This window comes from Stylophora pistillata, chromosome 1, assembly GCF_964205215.1.
Source record: "Stylophora pistillata chromosome 1, jaStyPist1.2, whole genome shotgun sequence".
Lineage (NCBI taxonomy): Eukaryota > Metazoa > Cnidaria > Anthozoa > Scleractinia > Pocilloporidae > Stylophora > Stylophora pistillata.
Genome location: NC_142519.1, coordinates 23822134 through 23837029, shown reverse-complemented (window position 1 = coordinate 23837029; position 14896 = coordinate 23822134). Strand labels below are relative to the sequence as shown.

Below are 14896 nucleotides of genomic sequence, written 5' to 3'. Positions count from 1 at the left end.
AATTCCCACCCAACAACCACCCCAGGGGAGGACATCCATCACACAGTAATCTGGTGCATGGGAAATTAACGTCTCCTACCCCTAACCCTACAGGAGACGGGACCTCCATTTATTCGTCCCTATCCGAGAAGACTAGAGTATCTAACCATTTCTTAATTGAAAGGTAGCATATTCTTCTCACTTGTTTTAAGATCTGGAGTGTTGGTCCGAATATCCCAACGGAGCCACAATGTACACTCGGCTTTTGTTATTTTTGCTTATTTGTTATTTTGTTAGGATTTCTCATCAGCATCTCGTTTCTATATTGCATTCATGATTTTCAAAAGAACAATTTCATTTCAGGTTTTCATGCCGTGTTTCCTAAGTTTACTTCTTGAGAGAATTATACTCTTACTTGGATCACAAGTATTCTCAGAAATCTTTCATCTCCAGACTCTAAACGGTACCGCACGGCAGAAATAGACCTCTGGCTGGTAGAAATGGTAAGCTTAGAGTAGAAAATGACTGCGAAACAGAAGATCGCATTCCACTGGCTGTCCCACGCGAACAATTTATGTTGGGAGAAACTAAAGCACGAGCATTATTTTAAAGGCAAGAAACTGAAGGCTATAGGCCGTGGTGAGTACCATCTTTTTTTTTTAATCAATTGAAACAGTCCTGTTTATAAGCTACAGTTTCCTTTACACAGCCGGAACAAGTTCATCATTTCAGTTTAGCGCGTTGTTCTGTGATACTAAACGGAAGGCGTTGGGAGATAATTATTGAAATGTTTGCGATTAAAATAAACCGATAAAAACTGCTCAAACGAGAAGACAATCACAAACTGCGACGTCAAGCATTTTAAATTTCATCTAGATCTGAGAATTATATTCGATCCAATTTAGTCGCATACAATCGGCTTTGGTCAAAGTGATTTCTATTCAGCTACCTCTTAACCCAACCCCTTTAAAGTCCACCACAACGTTGTACTGTCAAGTAAACTCCTCGCAAAAGAATCTTAGCTGCGTAAAAATGGAAATCGGATGTTACGGAAAGATAAGTGAAATTCTAGGTACTCATTGACTGAGTTAGGTCGGGCCGGACGGGAAAATATTTGGCTCGATCGAGGTCATGACGTACGAAAGGAGCGCAGAGAGGTATGTGCCTCATTACCAAGAGCCGAATATTTTTCCGTCTGACCCGACCAAACTCAGTCAATAAATATTTTATCATAAGACCACTAAGTGTTGGAAATTTCAACCTAAATGGGTCGCAATAGAAGGGTACAAGCAGCCACACGAGTACAAACTAAATTCTGGGATTGTAACTTTTCATTTATATTTTTCGATTCTGAACAAGGGATTCCCGATTCCTTCGAAAAACGCGAGTGTTTTTCTCATTTCAGCTTTCCTCTAGGTTTTTGTGAATAAGTGACGTGAGGGCAGCAGGGCCGGACGGCTTTTTCCGGACTGGCTCACGTCAACCCGTCGGCCCTGCACGCGTTAGCTTTTAGTATGGTTTTCGAGGGGAATGCGCGAGCGAGGCCGGGCGGGTCATAGGATAAAACTATTTCAGTATCTTCTCACACTGGAAGGAAGATAAGAGAACATATATAACTATTATCCTAATTTTTTATTTTCCATCTCTATACACGTATTTCGGTTTTGTACGTCTAAATTTAATAACTGACGATGGATATCAGCTTGTAAAACTAAAACAGTTTGTACCTTGTTTGGCAAGGAACGTCAGCCCTCGGTATTTATTTCCTTTGATTTTCATCACAACATCGATCACAGTTCAACTGAAGCTTCTGTCTCTAAACGGTAAGATAGCTACAAGTCATGACTGATTCTTTGTGAGCTCTTCATTTTTCAGTTGCTTTGATTTGCACGATTTCGATCGAAGACAAAGATACTATAAACTAAGGGAAACGGATGCCGTCGATCGATGTTTTTGGTCGAATATGAGAACAGTACCGGCTCCTTGTACCTTTAGAGGTTTTATCTAGAATAATGTGAATTGGCCACCACAAAGAGTTTTTCAAAGCTGATGTTTTGAGAGTTAGTCCTTTGTCTTTCGCTTTGACGAAGGACTCCAAACTTCAGTTTAGAAACTCTTTATGGTGGCCAATTTACATTATTAACTCGGTTGATTAAACCAAATTATCTTGGTATACAAATGTACCCCCCACCAACGCAGCAGCACAATTTCTTTAGAAACTTATCCCCTTTATTCATTTCTCTAGAATAGACTGAAAGATCGTAAGTATCAGGTGACATCAGGGTGAACTGATTCAGCTTGAACCTCTGCAGGTAATTATCAGCAGTTATTTGTTTTTGTAAGGAAAGAGGTAAAAGGGACTGAACCTGGACCACAAATACGAATTGTGGTCCTTGTACCTGTTTAATATTCTTTAAAAAACTCACAACGGTGTTTGTGCTACTTTTATGATGTAATTTTCTCCTTAGTTCCTGAAACAAAGAACTCGCAATTTGAGAGCAGTACACCGAGCGATCATTTGCATAATGATAAGAATTTTATACGGCTGAGGTTGTTTTTGAACTCGAAAATTAGCAATTATCTATTAACTCGTAAAGCTCGCACCCTATTTATGTCAGTACTTTAGTTTTTCATGCATCTCATCGAAAACTTCTTTAAAAAGCAATTGATTTTTCATATTTGATGTCAAGTATCGTGATTTCTTGCAGTGTAGAGAAGTTTCACTTTCCAGGGCAGACACGATCAAAGTCTAATACACCGCGTGTTGAGAGTGCATGTTTCATTGCAGCAGAAGTATATGATCTGTTCTGTAAGTAGTAAAGACATTGATAATATTCTCACCGTTACAGTAACGCACAGTCTGTTATCTATGTGCCACTCTAGATATTTCACATCTTTTTTCAAAAGACGGAAAGGGGGGGAGGGGGGTGCTACAGCCGTGTTACATTGGAATTGATGAACATACCAGGCTGTTTTATTATCAAAAATCGCCGAAGAGGAGTGAAATGCACCAAAAGACCCCCTAAATATAGATATGCAACTCATTTATTTCCGATTTGTGATGACTTGAATTGATCGAAAATGAAAACTGCGACTAAAAACACTAAAAATATGAAACGATTGATAACGATAAGTTAAAGGAAAATATCAGGAACTTTTGTTTTTTTTCCCGTTCACCAGCTGTGCACTTTTTACACTGAAATGAGAATTGCAAAACGAATTGAAATATAAACCTCTATCAAATAGAAGAAGATAGCAAAGGTTAAACTCTGACTTGTGCAGTAACGTTTAATCCCCAACAGGAAGAACAGCTCTTGAAAATCTTGGAAATTTTTTGCAACTAATCAATGGATTTTTATTCCTGATAGTTAAAATGGTGGCTGGGAAAGCCGTCATAAATGCAACAAAAAATGAAAGATGTTATTGTTTTAAAGTTTGTCTCCTGAGCCATCGAAGGTTTCACTGCTAGTGTGCAATGGATAACTTATCGTTAACAAGGTGAAAGAAGGCAAAAGGTGTTTGCTTTACTTTATGGCCTTCATATTTGTGGTCCTTGGAGGGCAAGAAAAAGTTGGCGTCTTGAGACAAATCCCAGTGAAAATATATTCAAAGTTTTGGCGAATAATTCAATAGCAAAGAGCCAATAACTCAGAAATATGACTTGGTGCGGCTGTTAACACTTTAATCGTTCCAGATTAAAATGTAATTTATCCTTCTAATATACAGACATTATCGAGTTAATAGGTTATGAGAATTATCACACTTATAAGGTCGAAGTTTTTATCGTTATCCATTCCCAATCTTGTGACTAATTTACAAGGAAATGTAAATACAGGCTGCTGCCTGTATGCAAGAAGTTTATCACCTGCCGACAGTTCTCCATTAAACCAGACAGAGTGCTTATTGGAAACTATACGAGTTAATTTTATATGTAGGAACCCAAAAAAAATGAAAGTAGGTGAAAAAAAAAACGATTACAGACACACTCGAAACTGTAAAGATGGCAAAGAGATTTGCTTGTGTCAACAAACAACGCAGAGGGCATTTTAGAAACATTGAGTTGGTGTATGCGTATGGCTGTGTATGTCCCCCCACCCCCACCCCCGTGTTCTAAACGCTCTGCCACCTCTGTCTTGAGTCTCGTCAATCTATTTTCCTGTGTCTCTGAAACACTCCTAACTAGCAAACTCTCGCATGGCTACTTTTGCCGACCGTTTTATTCTTTTTGCAAGAAAATAAAGTTTATTTGATTCTAATTTAACAGCAATTCTTACTCTTGTATATACAAAGCGTAGGAAAGGATAAAAAAGGGGTTTGAGGGTTTGATATGCAAATTCGTGGCGCTAATACGGCCTTAGATTCTGGGAAAGCTTTGAGAAGGTCATTTTGAGATGGCAACCTAATTCTGTTTCTTGGAATCACAGGTTCGTTGGCTTTAATTTCAGAACAATCACTGTTTATTTTAATTGTATTTTGAATAGTTTATCCGCGAGTTCACCATAGTGTCACTTTGATTGCTTACACTCGAGTTTGATTCCTCTGGCTTTTGGAAGTGAACAAGTCAATTCCTCATGAAGAAATGTTAAAAAAAAGGAAAAAGCGTGAAAATTGTAAATCTTTCTGATGGAAACAGCTTGGGGAGAGTAGTGAGGGTTCGTGGTTGGCCTAGCCCTCAAAGTTTTTTTCATGCAGTTTTTCATACATACCTGACTACCGAAAAAGTGCCTGCCCACGGAAGCTCATTGAGTAAAAGGTGACTAAAAGCCTTTCACTTTTTCGCGAAGTGCCATTTTGCTTTTTCTGAGCGTCAGGGGTTCTACTCTATTATGGGCGGGTTGTGTTTCATCCAATAACGTGTAAAATGCTTCTTAAGCTTCCAAGAAGAAAATTTGAAAAATGATTTTGACAAGAGACCGCCTCTCAAGTGAATGTTAAGTTATGTAGAATTGACGTAATACTGTTAAGCGACAAAACCGGCATATTGAAATAATTTTCATTACATCTGTTTTCAAACTTAGTTAAGAGTTGAAAATGAATGGAAATGAAATATTACTATGAGCCATTCAGTTAAAAAAGTTATGATCATGAAGCAAGTTGATCATTTCCTATTCCCTTTGACAGTCTTCTTGTCCTGTGGTGGTGTTGCCTTACAGTTAGAATTGTTGTCACCTTTTCTTATTGCGGTCGCGAATTTGACATTAAGACAGATATTTCTACGTAAATTACAATTTGAAGTTGAATATTGGAGTGTTTCCGTTATCTTTCGCCAGGCTATTTCAATTAGGAAAAAAAAGCTTTACCTTATAGAAATTGATCCCGTCGAGGAATTTCCTGGAAAATTACCCCTCTTATATTTTCAATCCCTTTGATATTCTCGTTTTAGGTTGACTCCATGTCGAATTCCCGATCAAGAAAATACTTCTTAGATTTTAATTTCGCACGTTCAACGCCTCTTTCTTTAAAGTACTTTTCATCCTCCGCACAGAATTGATATCAATTAACTCATAAACAGCACTTGGCTCTTTTAGAAGCGAAAGTTAGAGAAACCTAACAGAATCTTCTAACAATACTTTGGAATTTTGCTGGAACGTTAACTGAAAAGTGAGAACTGTTTGTTATTCATAAAGATTACATTATTTGGAGCTCCGACCAACCAATAAGGTGCTCTTTTCTCATCTATTTTCATCCATAGCTGCCGCCGTGAAATCATGATGATGTATGAAATATAAGGCCAATCTCCTTTTTCTTTTCGAAAGTAAACATATTTATTTCAATTGATCAACCAATCCGTAGTAAACCGGGAACTGGAAAAAGAAGTCACATTCTCGATTAAATTTTTCATGTTTCCTGTCTAAAATGGTAAAAGCCACGAAGAATTAATAGAAAGTCAATTAAATACACTAAAATTAAGTTTAAAACTCAAACGTAGGTCAAATATTTATGAGCACTCGCCTAGTTGCGATCACTCCCCCCCCTCTCAAGTATTAGCCCGATTACTCGCCTCTCGTGTACATCATTTCCAACTGTAAAACCGCCACTGAGTTAGTATTGTCTGAGTCACTCCTCTTGAATGTACTATGTTTAATTTCCTTTAATTCTGACACCAACAGCGAACAAGGCCATGATGGACAACACAAAAGAGCAAGTACCCACCACGTTACATATCAGCATAGGTTTAGCTGTGGCCATTTTCCTTCTCAACACTGCCCGTGTTCTACAAGCTATCAAGATGTGCCAGGAATGCTTCATTTTGCTACGTAATGGGGCATTGAGAGAGGACATTCCAGATACAAAATTACTTTACCAAGGTGTCTTTACTACAGCAATAAAGGCCCACTCCACACTATTTGCCAACACAAGTACTGAAGAATACGTCAGGGAACAACTGCTCTTCTTTCAGGAATCTGATAATACTCTCGAAAAAGGATGGCTACAGTTAACACTAGCTAAGATACTCCAGGATAAAAATAAGTTTGCAGAGGCCGTAAGATTTTATAAGTCAGCAATGGCCATTATGAAAACGAATAGGGACTCACATGGAGAGGCAATAACCTACGGAAACCTGGGAACATTGTTTCAGTCGCTTAGAAAATATGACAAGGCCCAGGAGTATCTAGAGAAAGCACTCGCAATCAGAATAAAAATTGACGACAAAAAAGGAAAAGCAGCGAACTATGGAAACCTAGGAACATTGTTCAAATCCCATGGTAGATATGACAAGGCACAGGAGTATCAAGAAAAAGCACTCGCAATCAGAATAGAAATTGGCGACAAGAAAGGAGAAGCAGCAAGCTACGGAAACCTAGGAACATTGTTCCAATCTCTTGGTAGATATGACAAGGCCCAAGAGTATCAAGAAAAGGCACTCGCTATCAGAAAAGAAATCGGCGAAAAAAAAGGAGAGGCTGCAAGCTACGGAAACCTAGGAACATTGTTCCAATCTCTTGGTAGATATGACAAGGCCCAAGAGTATCAAGAAAAAGCACTCGCTATCAGAAAAGAAATCGGCGAAAAAGAAGGAGAGGCTGCAAGCTACGGCAACCTAGGAACATTGTTCCAATCTCTTGGTAGATATGACAAGGCCCAAGAGTATCAAGAAAAAGCACTCGCTATTAGAATAGAAATCTATGACAAAGGAGGAGAAGCAGCAAGCTACGGAAACCTAGGAACATTGTTCCGATCTCTTGGTAGATATGACAAGGCCCAAGAGTATCAAGAAAAGGCACTCGCTATTAGAATAGAAATCTGTGACAAAGGAGGAGAAGCAGCAAGCTACGGAAACCTAGGAACATTGTTCCGATCTCTTGGTAGATATGAGAAGGCCCAAGAGTATCAAGAAAAAGCACTCGCTATCAGAAAGGAAATCGGCGAAAAAGAAGGAGAGGCTGCAAGCTACGGAAACCTAGGAACATTGTTCCAATCTCTTGGTAGATATGACAAGGCCCAAGAGTATGAAGAAAAAGCACTCGCTATTAGAAAAGAAATCTGTGACAAAGGAGGAGAAGCAGCAAGCTACGGAAACCTAGGAACATTGTTCCGATCTCTTGGTAGATATGACAAGGCCCAAGAGTATCAAGAAAAAGCACTCGCTATCAGAAAAGAAATCGGCGAAAAAGAAGGAGAGGCTGCAAGCTACGGAAACCTAGGAACATTGTTCCGATCTCTTGGTAGATATGACAAGGCCCAAGAGTATGAAGAAAAAGCACTCGCTATCAGAAAAGAAATCGGCGAAAAAGAAGGAGAGGCAACAAGCTACGGGAACCTAGGAACATTGTTCCAATCTCTTGGTCGATATGAGAAGGCCCAAGAGTATCAAGAAAAGGCACTCGCTATTAGAATAGAAATCTGTGACAAAGGAGGAGAAGCAGCAAGCTACGGAAACCTAGGAACATTGTTCCAATCTCTTGGTAGATATGACAAGGCCCAAGAGTATCAAGAAAAAGCACTCGCTATCAGAAAGGAAATCGGCGAAAAAGAAGGAGAGGCTGCAAGCTACGGAAACCTAGGAACATTGTTCCAATCTCTTGGTAGATATGACAAGGCCCAAGAGTATCAAGAAAAAGCACTCGCTATTAGAATAGAAATCTGTGACAAAGGAGGAGAAGCAGCAAGCTACGGAAACCTAGGAACATTGTTCCAATCTCTTGGTAGATATGACAAGGCCCAAGAGTATCAAGAAAAAGCACTCGCTATCAGAAAAGAAATCGGCGAAAAAGAAGGAGAGGCTGCAAGCTACGGAAACCTAGGAACATTGTTCCAATCTCTTGGTAGATATGACAAGGCCCAAGAGTATCAAGAAAAAGCACTCGCTATTAGAAAAGAAATCTGTGACAAAGGAGGAGAAGCAGCAAGCTACGGAAACCTAGGAGCATTGCTCCAATCTCTTGGTAGATATGACAAGGCCCAAGAGTATCAAGAAAAAGCACTCGCTATCAGAAAAGAAATCGGCGAAAAAGAAGGAGAGGCTGCAAGCTACGGAAACCTAGGAACATTGTTCCAATCTCTTGGTAGATATGACAAGGCCCAAGAGTATGAAGAAAAAGCACTCGCTATTGGAATAGAAATCTGTGACAAAGAAGGAGAAGCAGCAAGCTACGGAAACCTAGGAACATTGTTTCAATCTCTTGGTAGATATGACAAGGCCCAAGAGTATCAAGAGAAAGCACTTGTGATCAGAATAGAAATGGGTAACAGAAAGGGACAAGTAGTATGCTACGCAAACCTAGGAACATTGTTCGGATGGCTTGGTGAGCATGACGAGGCCTTTAGATATTTCGACGCAGCGCTTTTAATCACAAAGAGTATTCGCTGCAGAAGAACTGAGGCCATTATTTATGGAAAGCTGGCGGATTTGTTTTTTTCGAGTGGTAAATTTTTAAAGGGTGACGATTATCTAAAGAAAGCACGTGCAATAAGAATGAAACTCGGTGACAGAGGAGGAGAAGCAGAAGATTACAGAAATCTTGGCGTTATTTCTTTTCAGCGCGGTGAATATACCAAGGCTCAAGAATATCTCGAGAAAGCCCTCGGTATTCACTTGAAAATGGGCCACAGAGCTGAGGAAGCAGTCGAATACGTAAATTTAGGAGAATGTTTTAAATCACTCGGTAATCATGACGTAGCTGAAGATTACCTCAAGAAGGGTCTCTTATTAAGCAAGGATATTGGACACAATCTCATTGAGTTTAAATGCCTTTGTAATCTAGCAGTGTTGAGGCTATCACAATGTGACCGTAAAGAGGCCGTTTCGTATCTTTATCGCTGCACTGAAAAATTCGATACTTTGCGGGGTTTTATTAAAGACAGCGATCAGTTTAAAATATCTCTTTTAGAGGAGCACGGCGCCTCTACCTACCAGTTGCTTAGTTGGTTGCTTTCCTCCACCGGGAATTCAGAAGATGCTCTTTACGTCGAAGAGCTTAAACGGGCAAGAGGCCTAGCCGACTTAATGGCAGCTCAGTTCTCTATTGAAGAGCAGATTTCAGGCAATCCACAATCTTGGTGTGGCATTCAGAACATTATCATGAAGGAGAGTGACTCAACATGCCTTTACATCTCAGTTGGTAAAGCAGATGTACGATTTTGGATCCTCAAAGCAAAAGGAGCCATTCGTTTTATAGAAAAGGAAGCAAGCCCGAACAAAAATGAATTGACCGGATTAGTCCCTGACTTAGACAAGTTTTTACAGGAAAGCTTCTGCAACCCTGCAAAGGACATCACTAAAACGAATCTCCACCTGTGTCACAACATAATCATCGCCTCTGTGGTCGATTTACTTAGGGAGCCAGAGATCATAATTGTCCCTGATTCTTGCATGTACCAAGTGCCATTTGCAGCCTTAACTGACAAAGAGGGCAAATATTTTTCGGACACATTCAAGATCCGGATCGTTCCCTCCATGACTACTCTGAAGCTCATTCAGGACAGTCCTCAAGAGTACCACAGTAAGAGTGGTGCGCTGATAGTCGGTGACCCTGAGGTTAGAGAGGTATTGTACAAAGGTAGACGCACAAAAGTAAAACCATTGCCACGTGCAAGAAAGGAAGCCGAGACGATTGGAAGTCGTCTTGGCGTAAAGCCCTTGATTGGAGACCGCGCAACAAAACAGGCTGTACTCCAAGCGATAAATTCAGTTAGCCTGATACATTTTGCTGCCCATGGTAGTCCCGATAGAGGAGAGATTGTTCTCTTTCCTAAGGACCCTATTGACTGTCCTCCACGAGAGAAAGACTACCTTTTGACGATGCAAGACATTTCAGAAGTTCAGGTGAGAGCGAAACTGGTTGTTCTCAGCTGTTGTCACAGTGCGCGTGGACAGGTCAAAGCAGAGGGAGTTATTGGAATCGCCCGAGCGTTCCTGGGATCCGGTGCTCGCTCGGTGTTGGCGGCACGATGGGCACTGGAGGATGAAGCAACAGAAGAGTTTATGAGTTGCTTCTACGATCATTTGTTCCGCGGTAAAAGTGCCAGCGAATCTCTTCACGAGTCTAGGAAGTGGATGAGGAGTAACGGCTTTGACAAAGTATCTCAGTGGGCTTCATTTATGCTCATTGGCGACAACGTGACATTTGATTTTGAAAATTGGCCAAAGTCAACTACACCTTGATAGGCACGAGTAAAGTGGACCCTATTGATTAGACCTAAAAATGTTTATTGCTTCCCTGTGGGGGAAGGAAATTATATATCAGGGACGAAAATGATACATACAGCGAAACATTCTGAAAAATGTTTATCTAACTGCTACGTGTAATGACCTGGAGCGGGAACCTAATCAATGTACTCTTTGTGGAAGCTTAGCAGTTATCAAATTGTAAAAGCCCTCTATTTCGAAAGTGTTGAATTACGCAGTCGATCGAATATTGAGAATATATAATTTATTTTTTAGAAGCCGTCATTGGTTAGTTAAGTTGATCGAATTTTTAAGTTATTTTTCTTCGAAAGTAGTAGTTTAGTCAGACTGATCAAATGTCAAGTAATTTGTTTCAAAGAAGCTTTCCATTGTCTGATGTATATAGTCGGAAATGTGTTTATCACACTAACTTTTATAAGGCGCGGAGCGTTCTTCATGGTTTCTGTTTGGACCTGCTCCGATAAGGCAACATTTTTTGACTTGAGATTTATTCCCCAAATAATTTCGTTTTGTATCTATAAGCGATAAAGCTTTTTTTTTTTTTAACAGTGGTCGTAAAAAAGGAAACAATCATTAGAGGACTTCACCAGTCAAAACGATAGTAGTGCATAAGTTTTTTCCTCGGGAAATGCATAAGTAAGTCGAGCAGACTGCTCATTAGATCTACGACATATAATAAAAGCACTTAATGTTACACTAGTTGGTCTTATTTCACGCATTCAGCATTTCGATTCTTTTAACAAGTTCGTCATTGATTATTTGTAAGTTTGACAAGAAGGCACCTTGGAATGAAAATTTTGACAAATAAAAGATAAATTAATAAAAGCGAGAGGGAAAAATAACTCTTTGGGTGTTAAAGTTATTCACTGGTAACAGATGTAATAGTTATTTGTTTTAACTGTCACCTGACCGTTGGTTATGCGATATTGATTTCAACTGTACAAACCTAGTCATGGCCATAGTGTAGGGAATGCTATCAGCTACATCATTATTAATGATATTTTAAAAGTCTATGGAAAACAGGATACCTTGCTCAAGGCTCTGGGGAGTTGAAAGGACAGTTTGGGGGGGTTTATTTCCCAAACATGTAGTGAGGTCGGTCGTTTTTACGTCCAACTGTAATAATGAAAAGAGGACTATTGGTTGAAGGTACCTGCTGCTCAAATCTTTAAAATCGAACCTATCGGCGCACAAAGGATGAGGAAACACAGCTTTGACATAATTCTGGAAAGAACAAAAGAAGTATATTTTAATGTTTTTATCATCTAATTACAACACGTAATTAGAAGCCTCTGATGTAGATTGATGATGACAATGATGCAATCACTCGAAGTCTGCTGCTTTCCACTCGCCCAAAGGCTTGCTCATTCACTCCTATTCAAGAATAAAAACGATAACTTTTGGGACGACGTTCGGCCTAAAAGTTGTTGGGACCTCACAACATTCTCCCAAAGCCCCAATATTACTTCCAGAAAGATCTGCGTGAAGTTGAAGTTGAAGTTCATTTATTTGTTTATGCAGGTTGATTAATTGGCAGCTGTAATAGCTGATGTGGACCTGCTGTCCTAACCCACCCATCCCACCCCAGGGGAGGACATCCATCACACCATAGTTAGTAGAGGGGAAGAAACACAAAATTCAATGTAAACAAATGAACACAAAAACACTACGAAAGGAAATTTGTAGAGCCAGCAAAGAACAAGAAAGGCAGATATAGTTAGAATTAAGAGCCTGCCACAATTTGTCAATAAGTAATTTATTACAAAAGATTAATTTGGTAGCTACAACCTGCAACATATTAAATATTACTCATTAATGATTATTTTATAGACAAAATGAGTATAAAGGCTATATGGTTAAAGTATCTAACATAGAGTAACTTATTTATTTTTAGCCAGTCTTCTCGCCAATTCTTGTATTATGCGTTTCGCGGCGCCGGTAGCTTCCAGATTCCAATTCCTTTACTTCTCCTACACGTTCCACAGCCAAATACTGAAAAAGTTTCACCTGGCATTATGTCCACTGACTCGATTAATGTTTTTAGCTATATTTTGAAGGTAAGATGTCGCTCGATCACGGAGAAAATCCAAAAACTTAAACGCTACGTGACTGTCGAAACAAGCCCGCGGCGCCATTTTGGATTTATGTGTGCAGGGTCATTGTCAGGTGACCTCGATAAAATCGAACAATAACCTATCCGACTGAAGTTTGCCGCGTTTCCTAACCAGTCTCCTCTACTAACTATGATCACACAGTAATCTCGTGTGTGGGAAATTAACGTCTCCTGCCCCAACCCTGCAGGAGACGGGACCTCCATTTATTCGTCCCTATCCGAGAAGACTAGAATATCTAACCATTTCTTGATGTTATAGAAAGGTAGCAAATTCTTCTCAATTATTTTAAGACCTCGAGTGTTGGTTCGGCCGGGGCTCGAACCCTCGACCTCCCGCACTACAGTCCAGCGCTCTATCCATTGAGCTAACCGGGAGGCGGTTAGCTTGCGTGTTGACGCGCAAGTTTGCTTGTTGCGTTGCGAGTCTTGCCGGAAATACTGGGAACAAGTGGAAATGATGCCAATATGGCGGCGTCACAGGGTTTTCGATATCCCTGCGTTGTGGAAGTACTTACGTAGACGACGGAACTTTAAATATGAGAGGAAACAATGAACCAATCTACTCGCTTTGACCTTAAACTGGGACTGAAAACTGGGCCTCAAGCATCACTTGCCCTTTAGAACAAGTTAATAGTCGTGTGGTCGTTTTTGGATGGAAAAGTGATAACAGCTGCCGCAGAATGCGAATGGAGACAGGATGGAGAGCATTAGGACATTCAGCCAGGTAAAAATTAAACCTCAACAACTACTATACAAACTCTTTTCATTCAAGAAACGTCTTTCCCCAATTATTTTTACTTTCAAGGTGCCCTCGTGGCCCGGCCAGAATACTGTGATATTAATATTTTTTGACTAATCTGCGGTTAATTCAAATCCAGTAATAAACACTTTGAGCACGTGCGCTTGATTTGCGACGAAAAACACTCTTGGAGCTGTGTTTGCAGGCGGTAAACATGTATAATTGAAGTCGCATTTAAAAAGAGTTTTCTTAGGCAAGAGAGAAGGTATTTGAAAAGTCTGGAAGGAGTTGGCAAGAATACGGTTACATTTGCAGTTGTTGTTGGTGTTGATGTTGCATTTTAAATTCACCGTGAAAATACGTGTAAATGTGCGCACAAGTGCATCGAATTTTCTCATAAAAAAGCGAAAAAAGAAAATCTTAATCAGAATATTAAGGCGAATGTAATTACCTGGCCCGGGACACAACCTAACCTTCATCACTTATGAGACCGTTCATTGTAAAGAGAAAAAAAAAAGATATAGGAATTTAAAGAAGTTTTTAAGTCTGTAAGAGAACACAAGTTAAAACCTGTCGCTTGAAAAATTTCAAAAGTGAGACTTGTGTGTTTTGCTGTTGCTAAGTACTGAACTGGTGTCAAGTATTTGAAAGCCTGTTGAAACTTGAGCCACCTGATTCTGCAATAACTTTTGGGTGGTGTAAATAAGATACACCACAATATGTTACTATTTTATTCCGTGTAATAAGAACCTTTTGTTTTTGTGACTCACAGCATGTACAGCCCCTTTTTCAATTAGTGCACTCTCGCTAGCCTAATACTGGGCTAGGAATATGCTTTTTCCATTTTCTTTTCACTGTGTTTATATGAGAAGGATGCAAATGTATCTAATTTACCAGTCTCAACCAATCAAATGCTGGCAAAACTATTATAACTTGTAATTAGGTCAGTCATGGTTTACTGCACTTTCTTTAAGTTCTCAGTAGGTCCTTTTGTATTTTCCTTTTTACTGGACTTGGCCTTTTGGATTATTTTAGTTGCTTAGGGTTTGGTTTATTTAGTGGGACATGGAGGGTTCAAAATAATGCAATGCTGCAACCGGAAGAGAACAAACACCTCATCTCTACAAGAAATATTATCAACACACCGACACTGCAATAGAAAAAAAGTCTCAGGACTTACCTGGTCTGGTTTTACTCATCTTTACTGTGTGCTGGTCTTTGGCTGGCCGATAGTGCATGTGATAGAGGTTCAGAGGTCGATTATAATATAAACAAACCTGGCTTGGGGTCAATCAGCTAATTCTTATTATAACATAACCAAAGTAAAGCACGCGCTCTGATCGGTCAATTTAGCGTCCCCCATTTGCCCATGGGTGTACGCTGCTGACGCGAGCAAATGCAAAGACTATTTTTCCGCACGCGCTTGTTTTTTCTG

General features: G+C 39.8%; 2 protein-coding genes across 2 annotated transcripts in view; both read left to right on the top strand.

Annotated features, from left to right (window-relative positions):
• Positions 1-1985: 1985 nt before the first annotated feature.
• The window catches only part of LOC111335551 (uncharacterized), a 57042-nt gene continuing 44131 nt past the window's right edge, over positions 1986-14896 (top strand). Inside the window, 3 exon segments of the mRNA XM_088745754.1 lie at positions 1986-2291; positions 2688-2788; positions 6090-8508. Coding sequence (XP_088601880.1) covers positions 6101-8508 — 2408 coding nt within the window. The 5' untranslated portion in view covers positions 1986-2291; positions 2688-2788; positions 6090-6100.
• The window catches only part of LOC148741747 (uncharacterized), a 28679-nt gene continuing 26944 nt past the window's right edge, over positions 13162-14896 (top strand). The window contains exon 1 of the mRNA XM_088745862.1: positions 13162-13446. The gene's annotated coding sequence lies outside the window, so the exon portion shown is untranslated. The remainder of the gene's footprint in view (positions 13447-14896) is intronic.